Below are 27,016 nucleotides of genomic sequence, written 5' to 3'. Positions count from 1 at the left end.
ATTTATCTCGCTACACATTGAGGCCATGTGAGAATGCTTTCATTTGATCTAACCAGTGCCTTTAAACTTGAGACTAGTATTGTTTCTAAAAGCAGAAGCATTGAGGAGTTAGTTCTAAAAACAGCCAAACAACTTATGATTTTCATAAAGTAGTTTTTCAGCTTAAGGAGTATTGTATTTTTTTTTCAAAGGAATGGTCAGAGAGAAAAAGATATTATGCTTGGACTAAAATTGGGACAAAGCTATTTTTCAAGAGATTTTGTAAAACTCCCAAAGGCAGTTTTGGTATTCAGATCTCATAAAAACAGGAAGCAGACAAGATTTTTTATTTTATTATTATTTTTTAATTTTAATTCCAGTGTAATTAACATACAGTGTTATCTTAGTTTCAAGTGTACAATGTAGTGACTCAACATTTCCATGCATTACTCAGTTCTCATCATGATAAACATACTCTTAATCCCCATCACCTATTTCACTTAATCCACCACCCACCTTCTCTTTGGTAATTACCAGTTTTTTCTCTAGTTAAGAGTTTTTTGTTTGTCTCTTTTTCTTTGTTCCTTAAACTCCACATACGAGTAAAATCATATGGTATTTGTCTTTCTCTAACGGACTTATTTCATGTAACATTAAACCTCTAGATCTATCTACGTTGTCGCAAATGGCAAGGTTTTGTTCTTTTTTATGGCTGAGTAATATTCCATTGTGCATATATACCACCTCTTCTTTATCCAATCACCTATCTATGGACCGTTGGGCTGCTTCCATATTTGGGCTATTGTAAATAAATGCCGCAATGACATAGGGGTGCATGCATCTTTTGAAATTAGTGTTTTCATATTCTGCGGGTCAATACCCAGTAGGGGAATTACTGAATCATATGGTAATTCTAATTTTTTTAATGTTTATTTTTGAGAGAGAGGATGTTCGTGAGTGTGCCAGTGGGGGAGGGGCAGAGAGAGAAGGATTCAGAGGATCTGAAGCATACTCTGTGCTGAGAGCGGAGAGCCCAATGTGGGGCTCGAACTCACAAACCATGAGATCATGACCTGAGCTGAAGTCAGACACTTAACCAGCTGAGCCACCCAGGTGCCCCACTAATTTTAAATTTTGAGGAACTTCCATACTGGTTTCCACAGTGGCTGCAGCAGTTGACATTCCTGCCAACAGTGCAAGAGGGTTCTTTTTTTTCCTCCACATCCTCACCAATACTTTTTTCTTGTGTTTTTGATTTTAGCCATTCTAACATGTTTGAGGTGATAGCTCATTGTGGTTTTGATTTGCATTTCCTTGATGATTAGTGATGTTGAGCAGCTTTTCATGTGTCTGTTAGCCATCTGGTTGTCTTTTTTTTTTTTTTTTTTAATGTTTTTATTTATTTTTGAGACAGAGAGAGACAGAGCATGAGCAGGGGAGGGGCAGAGCGAGGGGGAGACACAGAATCTGAAGCAGGCTCCAGGCTCCCAAGCTGTCAGCACAGAGCCCCACACGGGGCTCGAACTCATGGACCGTGAGATCATGACCTGAGCTGAAGTTGGACGCCCAACTAACTGAGCCACCCAGATGCCCCAGATCTGGTTGTCTTTTCTAGACAAATGTCTATTCATATTTTCTGTCCATTTTTTAATTGTATTATTTGCTTTCTTTGGTGTTGAGTTGTATAAGTTCTTTATATATTTTGGATACTAACCCCTTATTGGATATGTCATTTACAAATAAATTCTCCCATTCAGTAGGTTGTCCTTTTGTTTCCTTTGCTGTGCAGAAGTTTTTGTTTTGTTTCGTTTTCTTTCTTCAAGTAAGCTCTATGCCCAACATGGGGCTTGAACTCGTGCCCCCAAGATCAAGAGTTGTGTGCTCTACCAACTGAACCAGCCAGGTGCCCCTAAAGCTTTTAAGTTTGATGTAGTCCAATTAGTTTATTTTGATTTTGTTTCCCTTGCCTCAGGAAACATATGTAGGAAAATGTTGCTACAACCAATGTCAGAGAAATTGCTTCCTGTGTTCTTTTCTAGGATTTTTATGGTTTCAAGTCTCACATTTATGTCTTTAATCCATTTTGAGTTTATTTTTGTTTATGGTGTAAGTAAGTGGTCCAGTTTCATTCTTTTGCATGTAGCTGTCTAGTTTTCCCAGCACCACTTGTTGAAGAGACTCTTTTTCCCATTGCCATATTCTTCCCTCTTTGTTGAAGATTAATTGACCGTATAATCATTGGTTTATTTCTGGGCTCCCTGTTCTGTTCCATTGATCTGTGTGTCTTATTTTTGTGCCCATACAGTAGTGTTTTGATTACTGCAGTTTTGTAGTGTATCTTGAAATCTGAGATGGTGATACCTCTAGTTTTCTTCTCCTTTCTCAAGATTGTTTTGGCTATTTCAGGGTCTTTTGTGGTTCCACACAAATTCAAGGGTTATTTGGTTTAGTTCTGTGAAAAATGCTGTTGGTATGTTGGTACAGATTACATTAAATCCATAGATTGCTTTGGGTAGTATGGACATTTTAACAATATTTGTCCTCCCAATCCATGAGCATGGGAGGTCTTTCCATTTCTTTGTGTCATCTTCAATTTCTTCATCAGTGTTTTACAGTTTTCAGAGTTAAGGTCTTTCACTTCCTTGGTTAAGTTTATATCTAGGTACTTGCACTTTTAAGTGCAAGTAATAATGGGATTGTTCTCTTGATTTCTCCTTCTGCTACTTCAATATTAGTGTATAGAAATGGAGCAGATTTCTGTATGTTGAGTTGGTATCCCAGTAGACAAAAATTTTAGGTGTTACATGCCAAATACTTCCTTTCTGTGCTTCTCAACCTTTTTGAAGTCATGGCAGGACCCACCTCTCTTCTCAGGACTCAAGCCCAGCTGCCAAGAGACTGTGCCTGACTGGAGTCCCAAGGAGATCAATAATAATCATGTGTCAGGTAAATTAGTTTGGAAGGTCTGCATTTGTTAGGTGGTTATGCAAATTCATCGAATGTTTTGATAGTTGAGTCCTGCTTTTGCTTTCTTAATCTGCTGACCAGGGGATAGTAGAAATATATGGGAAAAGAGAAGTGACACTATTGAAGAAATGTGTCTAGGTAAATACTGCAAAATAAGATCAGTACCAAACTGAATCTTGGCACTCTGGAGTGTTCTGCAACTACTCTGGAGTAGTAGTTTAGAGTCCAGAAGCTTTAAGCATGAGCCTGAAAAAATGGGTTACCCACTGTTTAGACCAACAGAAATCCATTGATGTGATTACACTCTGGGTGACATTTTTCTAAGCACGTCAGGTAGCAATTTTGGGGCTAATGGTGCTAAGTACTACTTCATACTGGGGAGATCTGGACTTGCATTTCCAACAAAATTGTAATTCAGTAAGAATCATGGATTCTAAACCTGAATCTTTTTATACGTCATCTTCTCTCCATTCTTACTTCAAGTTCTGTTCTTCAATTTCAAGTTCAAACCCTTCCCTAAATTACAGCAGCAACTTTCTGACTGGTCTTCCTATCTTCAGTAACAACCTATCCTGTTGTTCTTAGACTAGTGAGCTCTTTCAAAAAAAACAAAAAACAAAAACAAAAAAACAGAACTAATCATTCCCTCTCTCTGTCTCTTTGTCTGAAATGCTTCCATGAATTGTTACTGCTTCTAGTTTAAAATCTCAAATCCCATTAACATGACCAGCTTTAGGAACTGTTTTTTTCTGGCTTCATCTCTTTGTACTCTGCTCATTCTCAAAGAAAGAACCTAACTACACAACACTTTATTTCCCAATGTGTTTTTGTTTTCCTAGACGACATCCACTGCTTGGAAAGCCAGTCAGCCATGCCACTTTGGAAGCTCCCCTACTCTAAGGTGGATATCCATACTCTTTGTTCCAGGCGCCTTTGCTCATATCTGTCATATTAGACTGCAGTGAACTGTTGACACGATCACCCTTCCTAATAGACTAGAAAGGTTTCTTGAAAGCAAGGACCTGCCTTCCTGGATTTGGTTTCTCAGAACCTGGCACACCTCCTGGAATGTGCAGGCACTAATAAATATCAGCAGACTATATGGATAGTTGGATGGATAGGTGAATGGATGAATGATGTTTACTCTCTGCTCAAAATATTCAATGACTTTATTATCTACAAATTGATTTTTTTTTTCTTTTTTTAATCCTCAGTTCCTACAGTTCAATTCCCTGAAAGCCTCCTTTGCCTCTTCTTTCTTTTTTACCATCCCAGAATTTTTCAGGTCTAGGTCAGAAGTCTCCTTTTCTGGGGTGTTCTCACTAATATACATCCCTCCGTATGTTCAACTTCAATAATTCCATGCTTTGTGTCCCTATTGTGTTGTAGACCTGTTTGTGTTATTGAATGTATGTTTACTGTGTGGGTCTTTTCTGTGTGACTATGAAGTTCCTTGTTAACATTTTATCCACAAAATTTCATCCAGATACGTTAGTAGAGTTATTATATGTCAGACTCTGTGTCTAGTTCTTTCACATATGCTAACTTCATTTTTACTATAGTCTTTATTATCCTTTAAATGTATTGAATGTGTCCTTTAGGTACTGTATACATAACAGACAGTAATTGCTGGATTAATTCATGATGTATTTTTCTAGCATTTCTTTTTTACTTCTGTCCTTTTCTTCTGTCAAGTGGGACATTTTGGCTCTTTCCTGACACATCAATTACAGGTTTCTATGTCTGTGCCCATATTGCTCCTCCCTCTTGAAGGTGTTTATAATCTCTGGCATAAATATTCTTATTAATCCCTCAAAGTGTGCCTTGCTTATGATTCTATCCCTATTGTTATTACTAGATCTCTTCCTTGAACTCCTCTACTCTTGCTTATGCTTTGTACTTATTATTTTTGTTGTTTTAATATCATCTGCCTAGTTATTTTACTTCCCATTAGAGTATAAGCTCCATGAAATCAGGCTTATTACTCATCTTTGTATTTCCTGAAGTAGCTTAGCACAATGTCTCATATTTAGACTTGTAGGAACTGTCATTTACTTAATTTAAATGAGTTGAGGAGTAAAGGGATGTGTGTGAGCGTCTGCATAGTGAGATAAAGACAGAGACACAGAGTTTGCTCACTTAATTGGTTGGGAGGCAGTGTGCTTACGGGTGCGTGTGTAGGTGGGTGTGCTCAGGCTGTGACCGTAACATTTACTAGCTTTGTGACTTTGGGCAAGCTACTTGCTTTCTCCATGCATCAATTTCTTCATCTATAAAATGTTGATAAAATGACAATAATACCTCCTATCCAGAGTTGTTGTGAAGGTTAAAAGAGTTAAACTCTACCTATAAGGCATGTAGAATAGTGTCTGGCACATAGTAAGCCCTTTGTGTTGTGGAATAGTTAACCAGTTTAAACCTTCAATCTCCCTAAAGACTCCATTATATTAATTATTCTGCAAATAATATAGTTAATATTCAACTTCGTATGATGGGTGTTCCACAGTCCCTAGAAACATAAAAGCGAAAGCCAAAAATAAATAATACATTTTCTAAAATTTGGCATAGGACAGAATATAAGAAACTATCTTGCTTACCATGGGGGGAAAAATGATCTATTTAAAGCTCAGTTCATTGCCTCTACCTTTGATTTCCTGGGGAAGTGGTATGGACCTTCTTTGGTTTCCTGTATTTTCCTTTCACTTTTAATAAGAAACAAAGGACGATAGTTTCTTTACCTTTCCAGTGAGTGAGATACGTGTTTTTCTAGCATAATAGCTAGATCAGCCATTTCCTCTACTCAAAGAAAAGGCAGCTTAGTCATATTTAATTAAAGGAGGAGGTACACAAGAGAAATTAAGGACTTTCACCAGGTAACTAACTGTACAGAGAGAAAAAAAAAAAAACTGACCTAGAACTCAAGGAATGCTATTTAATATTTCTATTATTTAGGCAACTTCTATTGTCACCTTTAAAAAAAAAAAAACAAAACTAAGGCTGTTTATATTAATAAGGAAAATGAAATTACAGGCCTATTTTGTTTGACTCCTTATAACAAGATACATAAAAGCAAATAAGATACCAAATTGTAGTTTTCTACCTTTAGGCAGTATGTATTCAATTTGGGGCGATAGTATATCCAGAATTGGTAAATATTTGAAACCAGTTCTGTTCCATTAGAAAGGTGCTTAAGGAATGTCACAAATACTGAATTATTTACTAGAGCAGACCGCTCAGGCACTGTGGAGGAGCTGGTATTTTGGGTGGGCTGCACATTTGTTACTAAGGAGTCTAGCAGTCTGTTGGGTAGAAAATGCTGTGATTGGGACTGAGTTGTTACAGTCTGCTGGAGTTCAAAACAAAGGTACAGATAATTTCAAGTTTACATAAATGCCTTCATTTTTTTCCTTCTCTCCACTCTGAATCCTTTACTAAGTTACCTTTACCTAGCAAAAGCAACATGATTTAGGTTCTGGCGTTCAGCCTTGAAATCTGATTTCATACAACCAAGAGTGTGTTTACAGAGTAGACACAATTCAGTTGAGCTCATAAACTGATCTATAACCCACATTTTTATTTTTTAATTTACAGTGACTAGCGCCACTGTCAGGCAGATGAGGATATTTGTGTCCCCATTGATAATTGATGTGTGGAGCCATATCCTATCTAGAAAATTCCTTGATGAACAAGGAATCCAAATAAAAAATAGTGGTTTATGATCCACCATGGGAATTACCCTGTCTCAAAGACCAAAGTACTTGTAACTATTAATCTCTCTCTTGCACTATGTTTTGAAAGCTCTGTTCATTTCTTCCCCTTTGTATTTCTTTTTCCATATACAAAGTTGCATTTTTAAAACTGTTCTTTGGAGCCCTGAGAACAATGGGGAACCACTGATGGGTTTTAAATAGGAAAGTGGTCACACTTGGATTTTAGGTGGCTGACTCTTGCTGAAGTAGATATAATGAATTTGAGTAGTGGCTTCCAAACCCATTTGATTATATTCCTTATTACTAACTTATTATTAAATACTTTTAAGCATATTATTTATGATCTGAATATATACATATATTCTTACACAAATAATGTGTATTCTCATATGTAATACAAATAAAAGACATATAATGTGAATTTAAAAGCTACATAAAAATGCAAGTAGAATTTCAATATTTTCTTCCCATCTAAAAAATAATCATGTTAAGGTCTGACTGCCTTCCCCCATTAGAACCTGAAGAATTAGAAATAGGAGACGGATAGGAGGCTATTGTAGAAAACTAGGTACAAATTATAACATACATAAAATCAATATATAAAATAATATATAATCAGTACACAAAATAAATGTACATATATATAAGTAAAAAGTACATGACTTTGAGAGTGACCTAGAGATAAAATTAACCATACTTGACTATTAAGATATATGAGGTAAAAGAAATGAGTCAAGTGTGATATCTCAACTTCTGCTTTGAACAACTGGGTATCCTGCACTGAGACAGGAAAAGTAGGAAGAAGAGGGGATTTGGCAAACAGACAAGTTCAGTTTGGGGCACCTAAATAACTCCATGTGATATATATTAGGTTGGATATACAACCTTGGGGGTACGGGAAGAATATAGAATAGGGATAGAGATTTTAGAATTGACAGTGTATTTATGAGAGCATACAGAGTAACAGCCTGTGGAATATTTTTCTTGGCCTTATGAAATGTTTAATTAAAAAATTAGTTGGTAACTTTTAAAGATTTATTTTCCACAAAAATATTGTATTGAGTTTCACTGAATAATTGGGAGTGATGGCACCACTAGATCTGAATTCTGACAAGGCAGCATTTGGCTATACCTGGGTCCCAGCTTGCCCAAGTTAGATGTGCTCTCCTTCAATTCATTGCAATCCTCACCTGGATCTCTTTACTTATTTCTGTTAACTGTCTGGTCCCTAGATATTTGAGTTCACATTCTCTGAAAGCTGTGTGAAGCCATTGAACTAAATGATATAGACCATGGAGAATGTGCAGGGAGAATGAAGAGGACAGATCCTTAAAGAATTCTGATGAATGAAGTATCCAGAGGACATTTAAGAAAAGGAGGAATGGTCAGAAAAGTAGGGGGAAAAAACATGAAGAGTGTGTGGTGTTACAGATGCTAAAGGAAGATAAGATTTAAAGAAAAAGGGAGATGAACCAGATAATAGTACTAAAAGATCAAACAAGATAGACTTAAAAGTTTCCATTAGATGTAGTAACAAGGCGCTTATAACCTGATTTATTTTCTATTAAAGAAAAAATTCTGTAAGTCTCCTTTACAACCAAAGCTTTAATAGGTTCCACGTGTTTATGCAGTTTATTAAATGAGGATTTTAGAGGTTTGGAAGTTTTATATTTCTTTTACCTCAGTTTGACTTAGATACCTATCAGATTTTGCCCATCGATTGTTAATTTATTTGACCTACAAAGAGAGACTTATGAAGAGTTTTGTTTCATTACTGGCTTTGTTGTTTATAAGACAGACTGGACTCTTAATGCTAAAAGGAAGATCATTTAAAGCTTTACTTAAGCCCTTCTGTGGCAGGACTTTCTAATTTTAGGATCTACAACTTCCTGATTTTGTTTAATCTGACCTCAGCAGATCAAAGGTATTTTGCTGTGATCCATGAGCTATTGTATCTTACGTGTTTTACAAACCTACCAAGTATCACTGACCTTTCAAAGAAAATATAGTGAAGCACAGTTGGCTGTGCGTGAGAAAGAAAAGAACAAATCCTCTTTTGTTTTAAGACCAGAATCTTTGTTTTGCTATGGTCAGTGGCTAGTAAGTAGAAAATGAAATACGGAATTTTGACATATTCTTATGGATTGTATTTATAGTTCCTCTTCCCATCCCTTTTCACCAATAAACTTTATTTCAAAGTCAGAAAATAAATGGAATTATGTACAAAGTAATTTCATGGCTCTAGGAAATTTATCATGTTCAAAAGTCAGGCTGTGAGACCAGAAGTCAGAAAACCTCAAACTTCTCATATGAGTGAGGTTAGTGAGAAAATCAGGAATAATGTTGAAGAAGCTATTTTCCTTGTTTCTGCAATCTTATAAAAGGTGTTTGTAAATTTCAGAATGTGAAAATGAGAATGATACTTGTCTATTTTACAGAGAATTAATGAATGTCCATACTATAGACAAAATGTCACAAACGTTTTTGACAAAAATAATCACAAATACCCAGCATCTGTGTCTTTCTGTATGAGAGTCAAGAATTTTCACAGGAATGGTTAGATCTAATTATGAATATCCTTGATAACCATGGTTGCCATCCTGTCCATGATGAGTTGTGAGGCAACTACTTGACCAGAGTTTTAATATGTTCTTTGTGTGGGTTGCTGGAAAACATGTGCTTTTCAAAAACAAACAAAAGCATTTGTTTTGAGAAACAATTGTGATGGCAGAGTAAGAACAGTATAGCCTGATAACAATCTATTTTCATATTCTTTAACAAATTACAGAAGTTATTATAGAAAAAGATTAGATGTAGGAAATAACTATAGATATAAGTATCAACAGATTGAGGAACCACAGTCCTAATATTTTGCATCCATAATAAAAATCAAAAGATATAAATGGTCTTACGAATGTTTCATTATCTTCAGAACAAAGCTAGCACTCAATTTAAAGGTACTGACACTAAATACATCTTTGTTGGTCGAAGTGAATTTTCTAACAAAATTCAGATGAAATTAAAAACAGGAATGGGTTAATAAGGATAGAACAGATTTTCATTTTGTTTAAAATCAAGATGACATTTTTACCTCCTTGAGCTAGAATGAGTTTTAAACAACTAGGACCATCACCACCCCCACCGCCACAGCAACAAAACCAACAAACAACAAATAAACATTGACTTCCTTGTTTATTATTCAGCAGGTACTTCATCCGTTCCCACATTTCCCATTCTTTTTCATCTTAGATTTTTATTGTCAAAATGTTTAAAGCTGTATATATTAAGTTTAATAATACATACAGGGAAGCACATAAATCATAAGTGTAAGGTGAAGAATTTTTAAGAAGTGAACACACCAATGTAAATGCCACCCAAATAAATAGCATATTATCTATAATTCAGAACACCTCTTACCCCCAAACCCTCAGCAAGTTCCATACAGTCACTGTTTGCTCATGGTGTTCTGACTTCTAGCATCATTCAATCCTACATAGTTGAAATCATACAATTATGTTCTTTTAAAAAATCGGGCTTCTTTTACTCTTTATGTTTGAAATTCACCCCTGTTCTTGCATGCGACACACTCTTCATTCTTGCTCCATTGTACAGCTGCACTATAACTTACCTATTGATTCTGTTGGTAATGAACGTTAGGTTCTTCCTCTTTCGGATTATTATCAGTAGTGCTATTATGAACTTTTTCTTTTTGTATTTTTAAAAACCTGTGTATGCTTTTCTGTTGAATGTGTTTCTAGGAATGGAATTGCTGGCTCCTACTTCCTGCACAATTTTAGCTTTAGTAGCTTTTAGTATTCTAAAGTGGCTTACCAACTGAATCACCTATGAGTAGTGCCTAAAGGTTCCTGTTGTTCCATATTATCTTCCCCAACTCTTCGATATCCTTTGTCTTTTTTTTTTGCTTTTTTGTTTTCCTTCATAAGCCATACTGGTGGGGTCGAGTGGAATATCACTGTCTTTTTGATGTACATTTCTCTGATGCTGAATAGATCTTTGTTGAACGTTTTGATTTCTTTGTGTATATGAAAATCATTTGCTCAGTTTTTTAGTACTTATTAATATTTAGATGTGAATCTTTTGTTGTTTATATGTATGTAAATAGTGTCTCCCAATATGTGGCTTTCTTTTTCACTTTGCTAGTGATATCTTTTCATGAATACAGGTTATAATTTATCTTTTCCTTTATCCATTGAGCATTTTGGGCCCTTTTTAAATTTTGGCCTGCTCCAGAATAATGAGGATATTCTCTAATTTCTTCTTAAAAAAATAAAAAAATAAAAAAAACACTTTAATTTTATACCTAAATATGAAAGAGAAAACAATAGTCTAAAATTAATTTTTATATGGTACTAAGTAAGGGTAGTTTCTTCTGTATGTATATCCATTTGACCAAGCAGCATTTACTTAAAATGTCATTCATTCCCCACTGCTGTTTAAATCTAGTGGATGTTACATATCCAGTGTCTAAATATGATTGCATTTCTTTCTAAAATTTTTGTTTTGTTCCATCTATTTGTTTATCCTTGTGCTAATATCACATTGTCTTAATTATGTAAAGAGTAAAAGTTTGTCAGTGTTGTTCCTATTGAAGATTGGCTTGATTATTCTTGGCTTTTGACATTTGCCTATAAAGTTTAGAATCGGCCTATCATTTCCTATTACAGAAATGTCTCCTAGAATTTTTGACTAGGGTTATATTAAATCTAAGCACCAATTTGAGAATTATTGATATCTTTACAATATTGAATCTGCTAGTCCGTTAAAGTGTTATATCCCTCTGTGATTGTGTGTTGTTCAGCTTTTCTTAGCTTCATTTCTACTTATTTAATATTTTCAGATGCTATTGTAAAAGTCAAGTATTTTTAAGTTTTATTTTCTAACAATATATTGCTTATTTATAGAAATACAACTGATTTTTGTATATTGGTTTTATATTCAGCAACCATGTTGAATTCTCTTATTTCTTCTTTAATCTGCAAATTCTTTTGTATACATATACTACACATATAAAATCATGTCTCAGACAAATACTGTTATAATTCTTGTTTTTAAATGATTCCTGTATGATTACATAATGTACTTTAAAAGTTTTAGTATATTGGGGCGCCTGGGTAGCTCAGTTGGTTGGGTGACTGACTTCGGCTCAGGTCATGATCTCATGGTTCGTGGGTTCGATCCCCGTGTCAGGCTCTGTGCTGAACACTTGCTCAGAGCCTGGAGCCTGCTTTGGATTCTGTGTCTCCTTCTCTCTCTGCCCCTCCCTTGCTTGTGCTCTATCTCTCAAAAATAAAGAAATGTTACAAAAATTAAAAAAAAGTTTTAGTATATATTTTATTTCTGAGGATATTTATTAATATGCTCTAATGGCTTGCAGAGAAAAATAAAATAATCACTCATACTCCTACCACAATCCAGTTATCATCAGTTAAAATGGGTATTGATATCTCCAAACATTCTAGATAGTTTTCAGCATTGGATCATAAAGGACATACAATTTCAGAAATGCAATTCCCATTTAAATATGCCATGGACACTTTTCCATGACAATATTCTTTTTTACAACTGTTAATTACTGTTACATATTATATCCAAAGATTTTAACATTTCCTATTACTACTATTGAACATATTATTTTAATTTTTTGCTACTATGAACAACACTGTATTGAAGAGATTTATGGGTAGATATTTGTGTTGCTGTGTATTTATGTGTATAAATATATATACATATAGATATATATGTGTGTGTGTATACTTTTTTTTTTTTTTACATAATCTTGTTAGGTGAAATCCCAGAAGTAGATTTTTCAAAAAATATAGGCTTTTGACACTTGCTGCCAAATTGCCTTCTAGAAATGCTGTATAAATTCTCATTCACACCAGAAGTATATGACTTTTCAAATACTGTAGACTTTGTTGAGATTCACACCTTATGTGGATTTTTTTCATATGAATTAAAAACAAAACATATATCCTTTTATGAACTTGTAGTGTCATGAAAATGTTTTGCCTTTTTTTTTATAATCTCCTAACATTTTTTGTCTTCCATTCCTTTTACTGTTTTATTTTAAACTGCAAGATTGTCAAGTTAGAATATCTAATACACTTTTCAACTTTTACTGAGAAGGAGAAAGCCTGGAAGATTGAGTGACTTGTCAGTTGCTGACCTACTGACACTTTTGCAGTTTTGTTTCCCTGTATCTGTTTTTATCTGAAAGGCCACTAACTCTATTTTCAAGTCTAAAAAAATACAATTACTCTTTTGTTTCTTGGTAAATAGACCAAGACTTATTATCTAATAACAAAATTGTAATGTAGCCTATGTTAAGTTCTTATCTTTCCTGATATTGTATGAACAGACTATAACTCTTTTGTCTTCAAGTTTTCTGTGTAGTGGAGAAAGGGAGTGGAGCCCAAATTTCTGGGCTCCTCCTCCATGTAACATTCCCTTGCCTTCCCTAGACACAGTTTAATTTAATTACACAAATTTTAGTTGCACACCTTGTCTGTCTTGTACCGAGGTGAATAAGATGCGGTTCAAGGAACTTCATCCTATGAGATTTCCTAGGCACCCTCATCTTTTTCTATAGCTTTTGCAAATGGCACAACATAGTCTATTCACAAGTGGTTTGAACATGCCACAGTACCTGGAACATGTAAAGTCTTTCCTAGGCAAATTACTCAACCTCTTTAAGCCTCAGTTTTCCCAACTGTATCATGAAGATAAATATATTGTCTGTCTTGTAGTGTTATCATGACAAACTCTGGTAATAGACATAAAGTGCGTGATGACTGGCAGAGAGAGTAGACCATCAGTAAATGGCAGCCCTTATTCTTACTCCTATTGCAAGTCTAAAAAATCCTGAAATCATAATTATTATAAGTTTCTGGCTGACCACTGGCCTTGTATTCCATTCTTTGTGGATTAACAGTTACTTGTGCTTTTCAATAGATTTTGAAGTTTGAATTAACTTGTAATCACAGTGATTTATAATTGAAAGTGGCAAAAGGACAGATTAAAATATTTCTGGATTAGGGAAAGCATGAAGCGTTTATGTTCTGTTTGTTTTTTTTCTTCCTCTTTTCATATTCCCAGATTTCTGTTAGCACAATGAAGTTTGTACGTATTTGTAAAACAATTTGTCATTAATATTTTCTCTGACTTGCTTCATCTCTAGGGAAAGAGAGTAGAAACCACTATGTGTTGTTGCTGCAGTTTAATTAAAGGTGTGAAAAGCCATCCTCTTCTTTTTCCCTCCCCCCATACACATCAGGAAAGAAGGTGGTAGCAACTTGACGTCCTCTTTGGAAAGGTTGGATCCTTAGTGCCACGGTTTCAGAACAATATATTTTTTGTAAGAAGTCATTGCATGCTGGGGCGCCTGGGTGGATCGGTCGGTTAAGCGTCTGACTTCGGCTCAGGTCATGATCTCACGGTCCGTGGGTTAGAGCCCCGCATCGGGCTCTGTGCTGACAGCTCAGAGCCTGGAGCCTGCTTCACATCCTGTGTCTCCCTCTCTCTGTGACCCTCCCCCGTTCATGCTGTGTCTCTCTCTGTCTCAAAAATAAATAAACGTTAAAAAAAAAAAAATTAAAAAAAAAAAAAAAAAGAAGTCATTGCATGCTGTTTCTGCTCTTCACTTGTGAACCCCTTCTCCTCCCTGATATTTTCGATGGTGGGTGTTTGATTCAGCTGATCAAAGGAAAGGTACCTGTTTGCAAATTTTGTATGTAATTAGTTAACCAAATAATGCCCTTCTTAATCCCTGTCACTACCCTATGTAAGCATATTTGGACCTTCGGTTTATCACAAGTGAACTGTGAGCAAGTGTCATTTACACAAGTGCCACAGAAATGTAGCTTGCTCCTTTGTAAATTACTGTCCCAAAGTAGTATGTCAGACTACAGTGTTAGAAGTTCATACATTTTTTTTTTTTATAATTTTCTCTGGGAAATCATTGAGTATTGGAAGGAGTTATGGTCTGCATACTCCTTAAATATTGGGATGGAGATACATATATTTTTATGGTAGCAGGTATTAAAGGTATCAGGCCCATTGATTTCCTTTTTATACTTTATATGCAAGACAAGTTTCTCGTAACATTTCTATGCAAAACTAAAACATGCCATTCTTAAGTCAGTAGTTCTTTGTTTAATATTTAAAAATTTTGAATATGAGGGTTCATGTCCCTTTTATGTGTTGAATATTTGAAACTTTAATTTGGAAAAGACAAATGTGCTTCTTAAGCACTACTTTAGCAGTAACTGTAATGTAACTGGACACAATTTCATTTTTACACTTTGCCATAAATCAATGGCCTCCTAACATTATCAAAAGTTATCCTTGTTTTCTGAGAACAGCAGCATTTTGTTAACCTTAATCAGAGCTTGACGTGTGTTTCTTCTAAACGGCGTCTGATGTGGTGTATCTCTTCGGTTCTCTGTGGTTTCCTGTTTTTTTTTTCATACATAGAGAAAAACCTTTTGATGTAGTCAGCCTCATGTTTTTCTTTCTTTTAATGGTCTATCAAGCCTAAACTTTCTTATAAATGCAGCATAGTATCATAAGCCTGTCTCTCCATTCATTTGTTCAGCTTGCCACAGACCCCTCCTTCTCTGGAACTCCTCCAGCACTGCCTTAAATATGCCTCCCCTCCCCACCTATGTTTTTTAGCATTACACATCTTATTTCTACCCTGTATGCGTGTTCTTCAAGGACAGATAGTATCTTCTATTTTCATAGGTGTATTTCTCGACAGTGCCTTGCCTTAGCAATAGATCAGTGACTCTCAAAAAGTGTTATCCCCAGACCAGCAGTGTCAGCATCACTTGGGAACTTGTCAGAACTGTAAGTTCTTCAGCTGCACCTCAGGCATACTGAATTAGAATATCATGGGTTGCGGATCAGCAATTTCTGTCTTAACAAGCCCTTCCACGATCCTGATGAATGCTCAAGTTTGACAATCACTGAAATGGATAATTATTGAGTGAATATGAAGTTGTACATTTATGGTGATGCTTCACTGGGAAAATTAGTATAGGAAAGGGCCAATGTAGTCCATTCTGAGCCTTTTATTTCTTAAGAGATAATGGTAAAGAAAAACCTAATACCTAAATATGTACATTCTTAAAAGAGGGTGTATATAGCTCTTCTGATGTCCTACTGTGAAAACTGCAGCTTAAAATTTTAAAGAAACACAAATGATTTCTTTCTTCCACTTATTCAAGAATAGGCATTTAACATTCCAAAAGGAGGAAAATTAACTAAGGGATGAAAAATGAGTGTTACTTATTTTCATGGTGGGAAGGAAGTAGGTGAATGTCAGAAAATGGTCAGATGGAGGACAGACTGGGAGACTTCCCTGAATACCATTTTTTGCTCTTCTAAGTTTTTGAAGTATGTAAATGCATTACTTAATAAAAAATTTGATGCATAATATTTAAGAAAAGTAAGTTATGAATAAATAAATTTCCACATGCTAGCCAGTGTTGTTGGTTAAAAATATTAACATTTTCCTTTGTATTAATATGAAAAGGTTAAATAGCATGTGCTTTTTATCTGCAGAATACAAGGAGGTAATGGCTAACATGTCTTCATGACTTTCCACCTGAGCTTTCTCAAAATGGTGGATGTAAATTACTCTTTTGTACCATGAGTACATAATTCCTACTATTATATGAACCCATAGTCTTACCGTTATTTTAAGAAAATAGAGGGGAAAAATTAACTTGATGCAAAGTCAAATGATCTTGTATACACAAGAGGTAAGACACATAGGACTTTGACCTAATCCCTTCTTTTGGACGTATTTTTAGAAATATGTTGATAGGCAAGGATTGTTTGAGAGAGAAGTTGATTTTGATTTTTGTCACATTCTTAGCAAATAGAAAACAGTCCAGTTAGCAAAACCTATTACATATGTTCTGAATTATGAACATATCTTTGTCTTTTTTGTCAACTATTTATCTTTTAGTACAAATGCAATTAATTCTATTAACATTATGATTGAACTCTTCTGTTTCAGTGGAAGGTATGTCTTAAATGACACTTGATTCAATTACTCATTTTTTTTTTCTTACACAGGACTATTGTGCCATGGAAAGTATTCAGACAGTGCCTTCATGAGGTTCATCAAATTAGCTCTGGCCTGGAAGCAATGGCTCTGAAATCAACAATTGATTTAACTTGTAATGATTACATTTCAGTTTTTGAATTTGATATTTTTACCAGACTCTTTCAGGTAAGCTTTCTATTTGTTGAATCCTTTCCTCCCTCCTGATTTCCTTCCTATGTGTGCATGTGGTGTGCACACGTTTGTTCGTGTGCACATGTGTGAGTACATCTCTCTCTCACACACAAGCATGTGAGAAATAGTCTCATTTTTTGGTAGTGTATAATTTTGAAGTCGCTGGTGTAAGTTTTTGGTCATTGCTATAAGTTTAAGGTTTAAAGTTTGGCGTATCAGGTTCTGTGAGGCTGGTGATTGCTTGTTAGCCTTGAGAAGATTCATGGAAAGGAGCTTTGTTTTAAATTTCCTAGTTTCTCACTTTACTTTGTCCTTTTAGCCCAGTAACTGACAGAATGCAAATTTTATGGGTGGGTATATGCTGAGGTTGGAACCCAACTTTTCTGCTTTGCGTCCTGTGTTCATTAGGTGAGAAGAGATATAGTAAACTTTGCAATAAATAGTAAATTTATCATGTTCTGTAGAGAAGATCCCTGTGGTGTATACTGTTTTACAACTTACGTTGCTCATTCAACCACATATTATAAACGTGTTTTCATGTCAATAAATCTTTTTCATCAATACAATTATTGATTTCCGGTTGCTATGTAATGTTTTCATCAAAATAGTATGTCATTACTTTAATAAATTCCTCTTTTGGAAAATTTAGGGTTTCTTTTTTGTTCCCCTGTTTTCTAATATGTATGGCTGTGATATTAACCTTCTGGTCCTGTTTATTGTTTTTCTTTTTTAATCTATCCGTTATAATTGTCTTCACATAGCTTTTCAGAAGCAGGTACCATTAAATGATGTAAGCTGTGTGCTATCATTTTATTCTTTTGTATATCTTCATGGAATTACATTAAACATGAAGACTTGAAATTTGTGTTTTGAATTTGACTATGCCACTAAATTGTATATCATCTATGGTGTTCAATTCAAGTAGTCACAGAATGAAAGAATCCCACTTAAAATCTTTATAATTATAGTAATATAAATTATATAGTAAGCGAGGTAAATTGATCAGAACACAGGCTTGCTTGTATCCTGATGGAATTTTTTTATTATTTTAAGTCTCAGTAAGATTTATGCATTTGAAACGTGCTTTCAACAAATGTTGGAGTATAATATTGGTTTTCATGTTTTCCATGTTATAAGAATTTTGCTCCTTTGATTTATGATTCTGCTTGGCACTAGTTTACAAGGATCTGGTGACTGATTTATGTAAGAAAATAAAATTGTGTGGGATTAAGTTTTAATTTATGAAAGAACCTGTTAACAGAAGGCAAATTAACTCTTGTCAACAATACTTATAGAATACATTGTTTTTATTACAACTTTCAGATCATAATTCTACCTAGGTGTATAGGATAAGAAATTAGATAAATGATTGCAGAAATTGTGTTTTTGCATATTTTCAGTTTACATTAGTTTCATGATTATTCCCTTGGTATATACAGGTACATCTTGGAGATGCTGCAGGTTCGGTTCCAGACCAGTGCAATGAAGTGAATATCACAATAAAGCAGTTCAAAACACTTTTTGGTTTCCTAGTGCTTATAAGTTATGTTTACACTATATGGTAGTCTATTGCATGTGTAACAGCATCATGTCTTTAAAAAGCAATGTATATACCTTAATTACAAAATACTTGATTGCTAAAAAATGCTAACCATCATCTGAGCTTTCACTGAGTCGTAATCTTTTTGTTGGTGGAGGGTCTTGGCCTCAATGTTGATGGCTGCCGACTGGTCAGGATGGTGGTTGCTGACGGCTGGGCTGGCTGTGACAATTTCTTACAATAAGGCAACAATGAAGTTCACTGCATTGATTGACTCTTCCTTTCACGAACAATTTCTCTGTAGCATATGATACTGTTTGAAAGCATTTTGCCCACAGGACTTCTTTCAAAATTGGAGTCGGTCCTCACAAATTTTCCCGCTCCTTTATTAACTAATATTCTCACTCTTTTGTTGTTGTCATTTCAGCAATCTTCACAGCATCTTCACAGGCGTAGATTCTATGTAAGAAACCATTTTCTTCCCTCACTCCTAAGGAGCAGCTCTTCATCCATTAAAGTTGTATAATGACATTGTAGCAATTCAGTCCCTCTTTAGGTTCCACTTCTGATTCTAGTTCTCCTCCTGTTTCCGTCACATCTGCAGGTACTTCCTCCACTGGAATTTTGAACCCCTCAAAGTCATCCTTGTTGGTTGGAATTAACTTCTTCCAAACTCCTGTTCATGGTGATATTTTGACCTCTTCCCATAGGTCACAAATGCTCTTAATGGCATCTAGAATGGTGTACCCCTTCCAGAAGGTTTTTAGTTAACTGCCCAGATCCATCAGAGGAATCTATGGCAGCTATTGCCTTACAAAATGTATTTAAAAAAAATAAGACTTGAAAGTTGAAACTACTCCTTGACCCATGGGCTACAGGATGGATGTTGTGTTAGCAGGAATGAAAACAACATTAAACTCATGAATCTCCATCAGAGTTCTTGGATGACCAGGTGCATTAACAATGAGAAGTAATATTTTGAAAGGGAACTTTTTGGCTGAACAGTGGGCTGAAAATATTCAGGAACTCATGTTGCAAACAGATATGTTGTCATCCAGGCTTTGTTGTTCCATTTCTAGAGCACAGGAAGAGTAGATTTAGCATAATTTTTAAGGGTCCTAGAGTTTTCAGACTAGGATATGAGTATTGGCTTCAACTTAAGTCACCAGCCGCGTTAGCCTCTAGCAAAACAAGAGAGTCAGTCAGCCTGTCCTTTGAAGCTTTGAAGCCAAGCACTGACTTCTCTCTAGCTATGAAAATCCTAGATGTCATCTTCTTCCAATAGAAGGCCACTTCATCTCCACTGAAAATCTCTTGTTTAGTGTAGCCACCTTCATTAATTGTCTTAGATCTTCTGGAGAACTTGCTGCAGTTTTTATATCAATCAGCACTTGATGTTTCACCTTCCACTTTTATGTTACGGAGATGGCTTCTTTCCTTAAACCTGATGAACCGACCTCTGCTAGTTTCAAGCATTTCTTCTGAAGCTTCCCCACTTTTCTCAGCCTTCCTAGAATTGAAGAGAGTTAGGGCCACCATGTAGAGCACTAAAACTTTCATCATATCAGCAATAAGACTCTTGCACTTTCTTATTATTCACGTGTTTGCTGGAGTAACACTTTTAATTTCCTTCAAGAACTTTTCCTTTTCAGTCACAACTTGGCAAACCGTTTGGTGCAGGAGGCCTACCTTTCAGTCTGTGTTGCCTTTCAACATGCCTTCCTCATTCAGCTTGATTATGTCTAGCTTTTGATTTAAAGGGAGAGATGTGTGACTCTTTTTCTTTCATTTGAACACTTAAAGGCCATTGCAGGCTTATTAATTGGCCTAATTTCAATGTTGCTGTGTCTCAGGGGAGAGGGAGGCCGAGGACAGGGAGAGATGGAGGAATAGCTGGTCAGTTGAGCAGTCAAACACGCATTTGTGGGCTACATTTGATGTCTTCTATCAATGTGGTTTATGATACCCCTCAAAATTACATCAGTAAGACCAAAAATCACTGATCACGGAGTCACCATAACAAATATGACTTAAATATCTGGAATATTTTAAGAATTACCAAAATATGACAGACTTCAAGTGAACAAGTGCTGTTGCAAGAATGGTGCCATGATAGACTTGCTCAGTATGGGGTTGCCACAAACCTTCAATCTGAAAACAAAAACCCCACAGAAACACAACACAATATCTTCGAAGTGCAATAAAGCAAAGCACAATAAAATGAGGTATGCCTGTATAGGCTATTAGGTTACTTTTTAAAATGATTTTAAGGTACATTTTATAAAAAAGATTGTGCTCCCTGATACTGATCATTTTATAACAGAACCTCTCTTTTCATTAAAGATTTCTGATAATTTTATAATTTTTTTTTATTTAACATGATACAACACAGACATTTGAAGTAGTAGAAGCTTTGTTTCTTCCCCTCTCTTCCTGAAGGAAGAGAAAAAAGATTATTTTCATACATTAAACCTAACTGTTCATTCTAGGAAGAATGTGTTTTTTGTAGGGAGCCTGGACAGCTTTTTAGTGTGGAAGTTAAATGCTAGAACGCCTCAGTTATATATTAGAGTTATGAGGCCACCTTAATGTTGGTTAAACACTTACCAAACTGCTATTTAATATGTGCACATATTTTCTTATAAGCTGTTTCATTTAAAAGAGTGCAGGTAATCTTAATACTCTAAATTACGTTTATCTTATTTATGCTCACTGGGATGGGAGAGGAAAAGAATCTTTTTAAATAGAATTACTGTGAAAAGTTTTAGATAACAAAACCAAAAAAATATCTATGGACAAAAATGTCTAGTCTCTTTTAAAACACATAATTATAGAAGTAGCTAAAGAGCTCTTGTTAACTCCTATATATTTCTATGACTTTTCACTTCTTTTGGTTTCATTACTCAAATGTTTTAACTAATCATACATGTCCCTTAAAATATTAGGAAATTCGTTCTATGAATTGGAAAGTAGACATATGAACTTTACTTACCTTTCATTTTTATACAACTTTGAGTAATAGTTTTTTAAGTTATAATTATGCATTCTGTATGAAAAAATATAAGTTTTGTGAGTAGTGTACCTGCATGAACATATATTCTTCTGCAGTGACAATGACGGTGGCTAATTAGTAGTGAATTCTAATATCTGAATTGTCGGGAATGGGATATTTAGCAGAATGGGATCTGAAAGTAGGAAAGGTACATGCTCCAGATTGGGGTTTGATGTAGAGAAATAGCATTAGGGTTTGAAGAAGTCATAAGCGGGGACTGGGAGAATTGGCCAGGAAATGGAAGAAGAAGGGAAGAAAAGAATGTAAAGCCGGATACTAGATACATTCTTTTCCACTCTTCCCTTATCCTGATATTCTGCCAGCACATGAACAAATGCCGGGAAGTCATTGGAATGATCTTACAGTGGAGACCTTCCTCATTTCTTCTTTCTTCTGCCTTTAATCTTCTCTTTCTCCTTTCCAGGAAGTTCAGAGATTCTGCGGTTGGCAGGTACTAAAGTCCTGGAACAGAAATAGATGGATTTTGCTTCTCTCTACTCTCTCCCCAGGGCTGCTGCCCCACTTCTTCCATTTCCCCACTACTAGAGGAGATTGGGTTGCTGAGAAATGGGGCAATAAATTTGAGGGGTGGTGGGATAAAGATTGTGTGATTTGAAGGAATATATTTGTGACTATGGAATATATAGCATCAATGGAATAGGGAACAAAAGAAGAGAAGGAAAGTCATCCATTATAGCAAGAAGAGAGTGAGTCTGGACAGACCAATCCAGGCCCCTCTTCCAAAATAAGTTGTAAGTCATTAGACAGCTATTCTTGAAAATAGTAGCATTTTGGAAGAATGGAGGGAATAGCTTCCTTAATTCACTTAATTAATTTCTGTAATCATTTAAGAATCTGTACATTTTGTGTTGGTGGGTGCGGAAACATTTCCTTTAATCTAAAAACAAATTATAAAAATAATTCTTTTTCTCCAAAGCATTTTATCTTGCCTTCATTAAGCCATTAGTTGGCAAAATACTTAAGAAAACAAAACAAGTATACAAACAAAAAAATGTAACTACCATGTGTTCTGACTGTGGGTTGCATTCACAAGAAAAACAGTACACAGACTCTTTCTATTACAAAAATATTTTTGTAGTTAGAAGCTGGCCCTGTGGATTTGTACTAAGAAATGGTTGCTTAATACTGTAGCTGTTGACTGAAAACTCCAATTTCAGTTTTTTTCCACCTGTATTCTGATCTGTGCATTGGCTCTCCGTAAAGTTCAGTATCTTTTTTACAACTCCATTAATTTTTGTAGACTTTAATGGAAGTGTCCCAAATATTTTATATTTTTTCCATCCTTGCCCTTTGTAGGTGCGAAGTAGAACAAAACAAAACCCAGTGCTTATACTAGCAGTTATTTCTGTTTTTAAAAACATAGGGTGATAATCTTCCAAATATTATTTATGCAATTTTTAGTCATGACTTTGGAAGAAAATTAGAAACATGTTTTGGTTTTTTCCAAGTACGTAGAAACTCTGATAATAGTGTTCTCCAGAGCTCCTTTTTGCCCAACTAGATATTTTAGTGTGATAGGGAAATAACCTGAAGATTTTTCTTGTTATGTCAGAAAAGGTTAAAAAATTTTTCATCACTAAATAATTCTTTCCTTTGTTATCCCCATCTCAAAGATACAATCCTTGAAGAATTCCACCTTGTGAATCTGAAACTTGCTTAACAATCATTGGGAGCAAGTCTCAAAACAAACAAAAGCCAGGAACCCTCTACCAATTTCAACCACTTTCACTTGGCAACACAAAATACCTTTTTTTTTTCTTTTATGTAGAAGATATGAGTTAATAATCTGGCACATCAGCTAGAGTATGCTGCCAAGTCCTTGGAATAAATGTAGCTTCAGCCTTAAAAATGTGGCAGAGATGATTCACTCACACCCTCAAGCAAAACTGTCTATCACTGACTGCCTTTTTTCTCTTGCCATGGTAACTGGAGGGATAGCTAATCACATGAAAGAATGCTACAAATTCTGTGTGTGTGCATTTGTGTGTTTCTGTGAAAGATTTTTAATTTCCTGACTGCTAAATCATAAACCTTTTGTAACTGTGCAAGAATTAGGCAAATGTGAGCATGAGCACCAGTCTCTTACCATGGAAAGAATGGTAGGTTGGGAGTCAGGGCCTTTCAGACAAGTCACTAGCTAGAGGAACTTTTCAACAACAGTTACGCCTTCCTGGTCACTATGTTCTGATCCTACATCCATTATAGTATCCCCTTGGTGAACAAGACCTGCATGTTCCTTACTCTTATGTAGTTTGTGGTTAATATGTAACCTTTGCCAAATCACTTACATTCCATGGTATGGCTTCTTGTTCTATAAAATTAGATACCTTAAAAGTACAGTAGTGAACAAAACAGACACAAAGGGAGATAAGGAATGTGATGAGAGTTAACAGTTTTAAGTAGAGTGGTCTGAGAAGGCTTCATTGAGGTAACATTGGAGAAGAATCACTTATGTATTTGGAGAAAGAATTCTGGTAAAGGAATCAGCAAATACTAAACCTCTGAGGAAGAAGAGTATCTTTGTGTTCACACCAGCTACAAAGAAGCCAGGGTGCCTGGAGAAGAGGCAGAAAGTGGGAGAGTCATGACAGATAGGCACAGAAGGGGAGCTGGACATCAACCCTGTGAAGCTCTTCTGGACCATTTATAAGGACTTTGGCTTTTACTCAAAGTTAGAGGGTTTTAAACAGGAGAGTGATGTGTGTTATGTTCCAAAGTGATCACAAATGCTGTATTGGGAATAGAATTTGTAAAGAAATTGTGTGTTTTTTTCTGTTTTGTTCTCTGTATTCCGTCCTACTTTCTGCCTAATATTTCTCCAAAATAGAAGAAGGTATTATTACATGTTTGCTGTTAGGCATTGAAGGTTGACCTAAGCCACATGAACTCATCCAGGAGATTTCAGTAACTATTATTAAATGATGGGTTGGCATATAATTGATAATTGATATCATCTAGATAATATCTTTTCATTTATTCATATTTTTAGCCTTGGGGCTCTATTTTACGGAATTGGAATTTCTTAGCTGTAACACATCCAGGTTACATGGCATTTCTCACATATGATGAAGTTAAAGCACGACTACAGAAATACAGCACCAAACCCGGAAGGTAAGACTCTTTAACAGTAATATTATGAGGTATATCTAATGATGAAGAGTTCTCTCTAGGTCATTCTTAGGTAAATCAGTAACACCCAGGTGAGTGGAGGGAGGGAAGGAAATGCTAATAGGGCTCCTGGTACTTCTTAATTGTGTCCTTTAAACTGATTTTGTTGTGCTGGTACTGAAACTGTGTTCATAAAGTAAAAGAGGATGTGATACCATGTAATTTGATAAACTTAAAATTTCATTAAGTCTCAGAGCTCTGATTTTTCAAATTAGAGTAGGGTATTAGCATATTGTCTGTTTTCATGACACCTGTGTTTGTGTATAAAATTGTATGTGTATATTTGAATACTTAAATATTGTGCTAAACACAAAGTAAATCAGTTTCATGTTCATTATTTTAAAGTATTTTTCACGATATTTAATTTGGTTCAATGATAAACACATAATGATATGTAAATACATATGAACAAATATAAGTATATATATACGTTTACCTATACATACATGATAAACGCATGTAAACATATATAAGCCCATTGTTACAATCCAACCAATTTCATGTCCGTAAGAATTTCTTCCAGAATACCTTATGCTTCTTTATAGCTTCAGAATTTATGTTTTATTTTCCAGATGATGAAACTGGGTAAAACTCACAGAGATTGGCTGTTTTTGTCAGTCCCTGTGGCTTTGGCTGAGAAATCATACTTTATTAATGTCAAATCTGGGATCAAAAAGTCTGTCTCCTGGTTTGTGCATTTTGCCCACGTCCCACTTAGAAATGTGTTAGGTACCTAGTAGGCATTTGTACTATGGCAAGCAGTGAGCTGGGTGTGGCAGCAATGAGAGTCGAGACCTGTCCTCACACTCACATTTTAGTAGGAGATGCCATTCCAACATCCATGAGTACACTGATTTCCATATGGGAGTCATTTCATTGTAGGAATGAATTTCTTTGTTTTTTTTAAGGCTGCATTTTTCTTCTAATACCATTTTTATTTGATTTGTAATGCAAATGGTGTTTGTTCTTTAACAAACTAGTTTATAGTACAAGCCAGTGCTGTTGATTCCTTTTTCTCTGCCATAATGAAAATCTCCATCTTTTTTATATTTTCAAACATTTATATGTATATAAAAAGAAGGCAGGGGGTACAGAAAACAGTTTAGTTCCTGTGCAAGTCTTCTGTGTAGACTAAGGAGAGTTGGTTCTCATTGAGATTTTGATGGTGGCTTAAATGACTCATTCTGTTTTGGTCAAGGATCTCTCATAGCCAGATTTTTCCATAACTTCTGTTCCATAGATTGGCATCAAAGTATCTTCTTGTTCTTGGAGTATGATTTGAAAGATGGGCTATGTTTAGAATTACACAATCATACAAATTTAACACAGAAGGTATTTGGGAAATTAAGAAACCAAGTCCCTTTTGTGTTCTCTTGTTCAAGATCACAGAGATAAATAATGTTGGAAGAGAACATTGTTGGGAGCAAAAGCCAGGCCTCATCACTATTGGAATAGTTCTCTTAATAAAAGGACAGCGCCCTCCGAAAGGATGTCTTCCTTTCCTTCCCAGCTTGCCCTGTAACAATTTATTCTGCTAGGTTTTAGGCAAAGATGAAATGGTCAGTCTGTGGTAAATTGTTATGTGTAAAGTGGGATGTGGTATTTAAAATGTAAAGTTTAGGAAAACTCAGTGAACAAATAATTTTGATAAGTACTTGTTTTGCGGAATACCTGCTAAACTGTTACTTCCTCTTGGAAAGTATTTCTTTTCCTTGGCTTCATGGTACAGAAAATAGTGGGGCCTATTCCAAAGACATTTGAGTCTCTCTCGTTTTGCTTTTTTGGGGATCCAGCTGACAACCATAAATCTGTGTGCAGTTATTTTGACTATGATTCTGATTAAGGATTCCATTAATTGGCAGGATGGTATTCTATTTTCAGGCTCTCTAGGAGAATATGTTTTTGGACTTTCTTGAAGAGTCCTTTCCAAAGGATCTAAAACGAGTATGAAGTTCTTCGTATCTAAAACCACAACTTCTTCCTTTCTTTAAGAACCCAGTTTTCTTTGAAAATGAAACTACATTGCAGTGCTAAGTTAATTAGATTCAATAGCTGTTACATATGTTAAGTATCCTGTAAAGTTATTTTTGTAACACTTGGTTCATCAGTAACTAATGTTTATTAGGAGAGAGGAATTTGTCACATACGTATAGCAATCACGGTACTCAAATATAGCAGATTGTTGACCTACTTTTGAGCTACTTAAGGGGTTATAAAATCCACATATAGTTTTCATGGTGGCAAGATTGAGTGCAATACACTTAAACGTAAATGAGCTAAAATGAAATAAGTAGATAGCTATGTTAATAAAT

At 35.3% G+C, this 27,016-nt stretch overlaps 1 protein-coding gene across 4 annotated transcripts in view; it reads left to right on the top strand.

Moving 5' to 3' along the window:
• Nucleotides 1-27,016, top strand: part of CBLB (Cbl proto-oncogene B) — a 211,760-nt gene that overhangs the window by 92,463 nt on the left and 92,281 nt on the right. For all 4 annotated transcript variants that reach the window (XM_060640125.3, XM_060640124.3, XM_060640127.3 and 1 more), the window contains 2 exons: nucleotides 16,761-16,917; nucleotides 24,526-24,647. In XM_060640125.3, coding sequence (XP_060496108.1) covers nucleotides 16,761-16,917; nucleotides 24,526-24,647 — 279 coding nt within the window. The remainder of the gene's footprint in view (nucleotides 1-16,760; nucleotides 16,918-24,525; nucleotides 24,648-27,016) is intronic.

This window comes from Panthera onca, chromosome C2 (genome assembly GCF_046562875.1).
Source record: "Panthera onca isolate mPanOnc1 chromosome C2, mPanOnc1 haplotype 2, whole genome shotgun sequence".
NCBI lineage: Eukaryota > Metazoa > Chordata > Mammalia > Carnivora > Felidae > Panthera > Panthera onca.
Note: the sequence above shows the minus strand (reverse complement) of the source record. Positions and strands in the feature narration are given on the sequence as shown.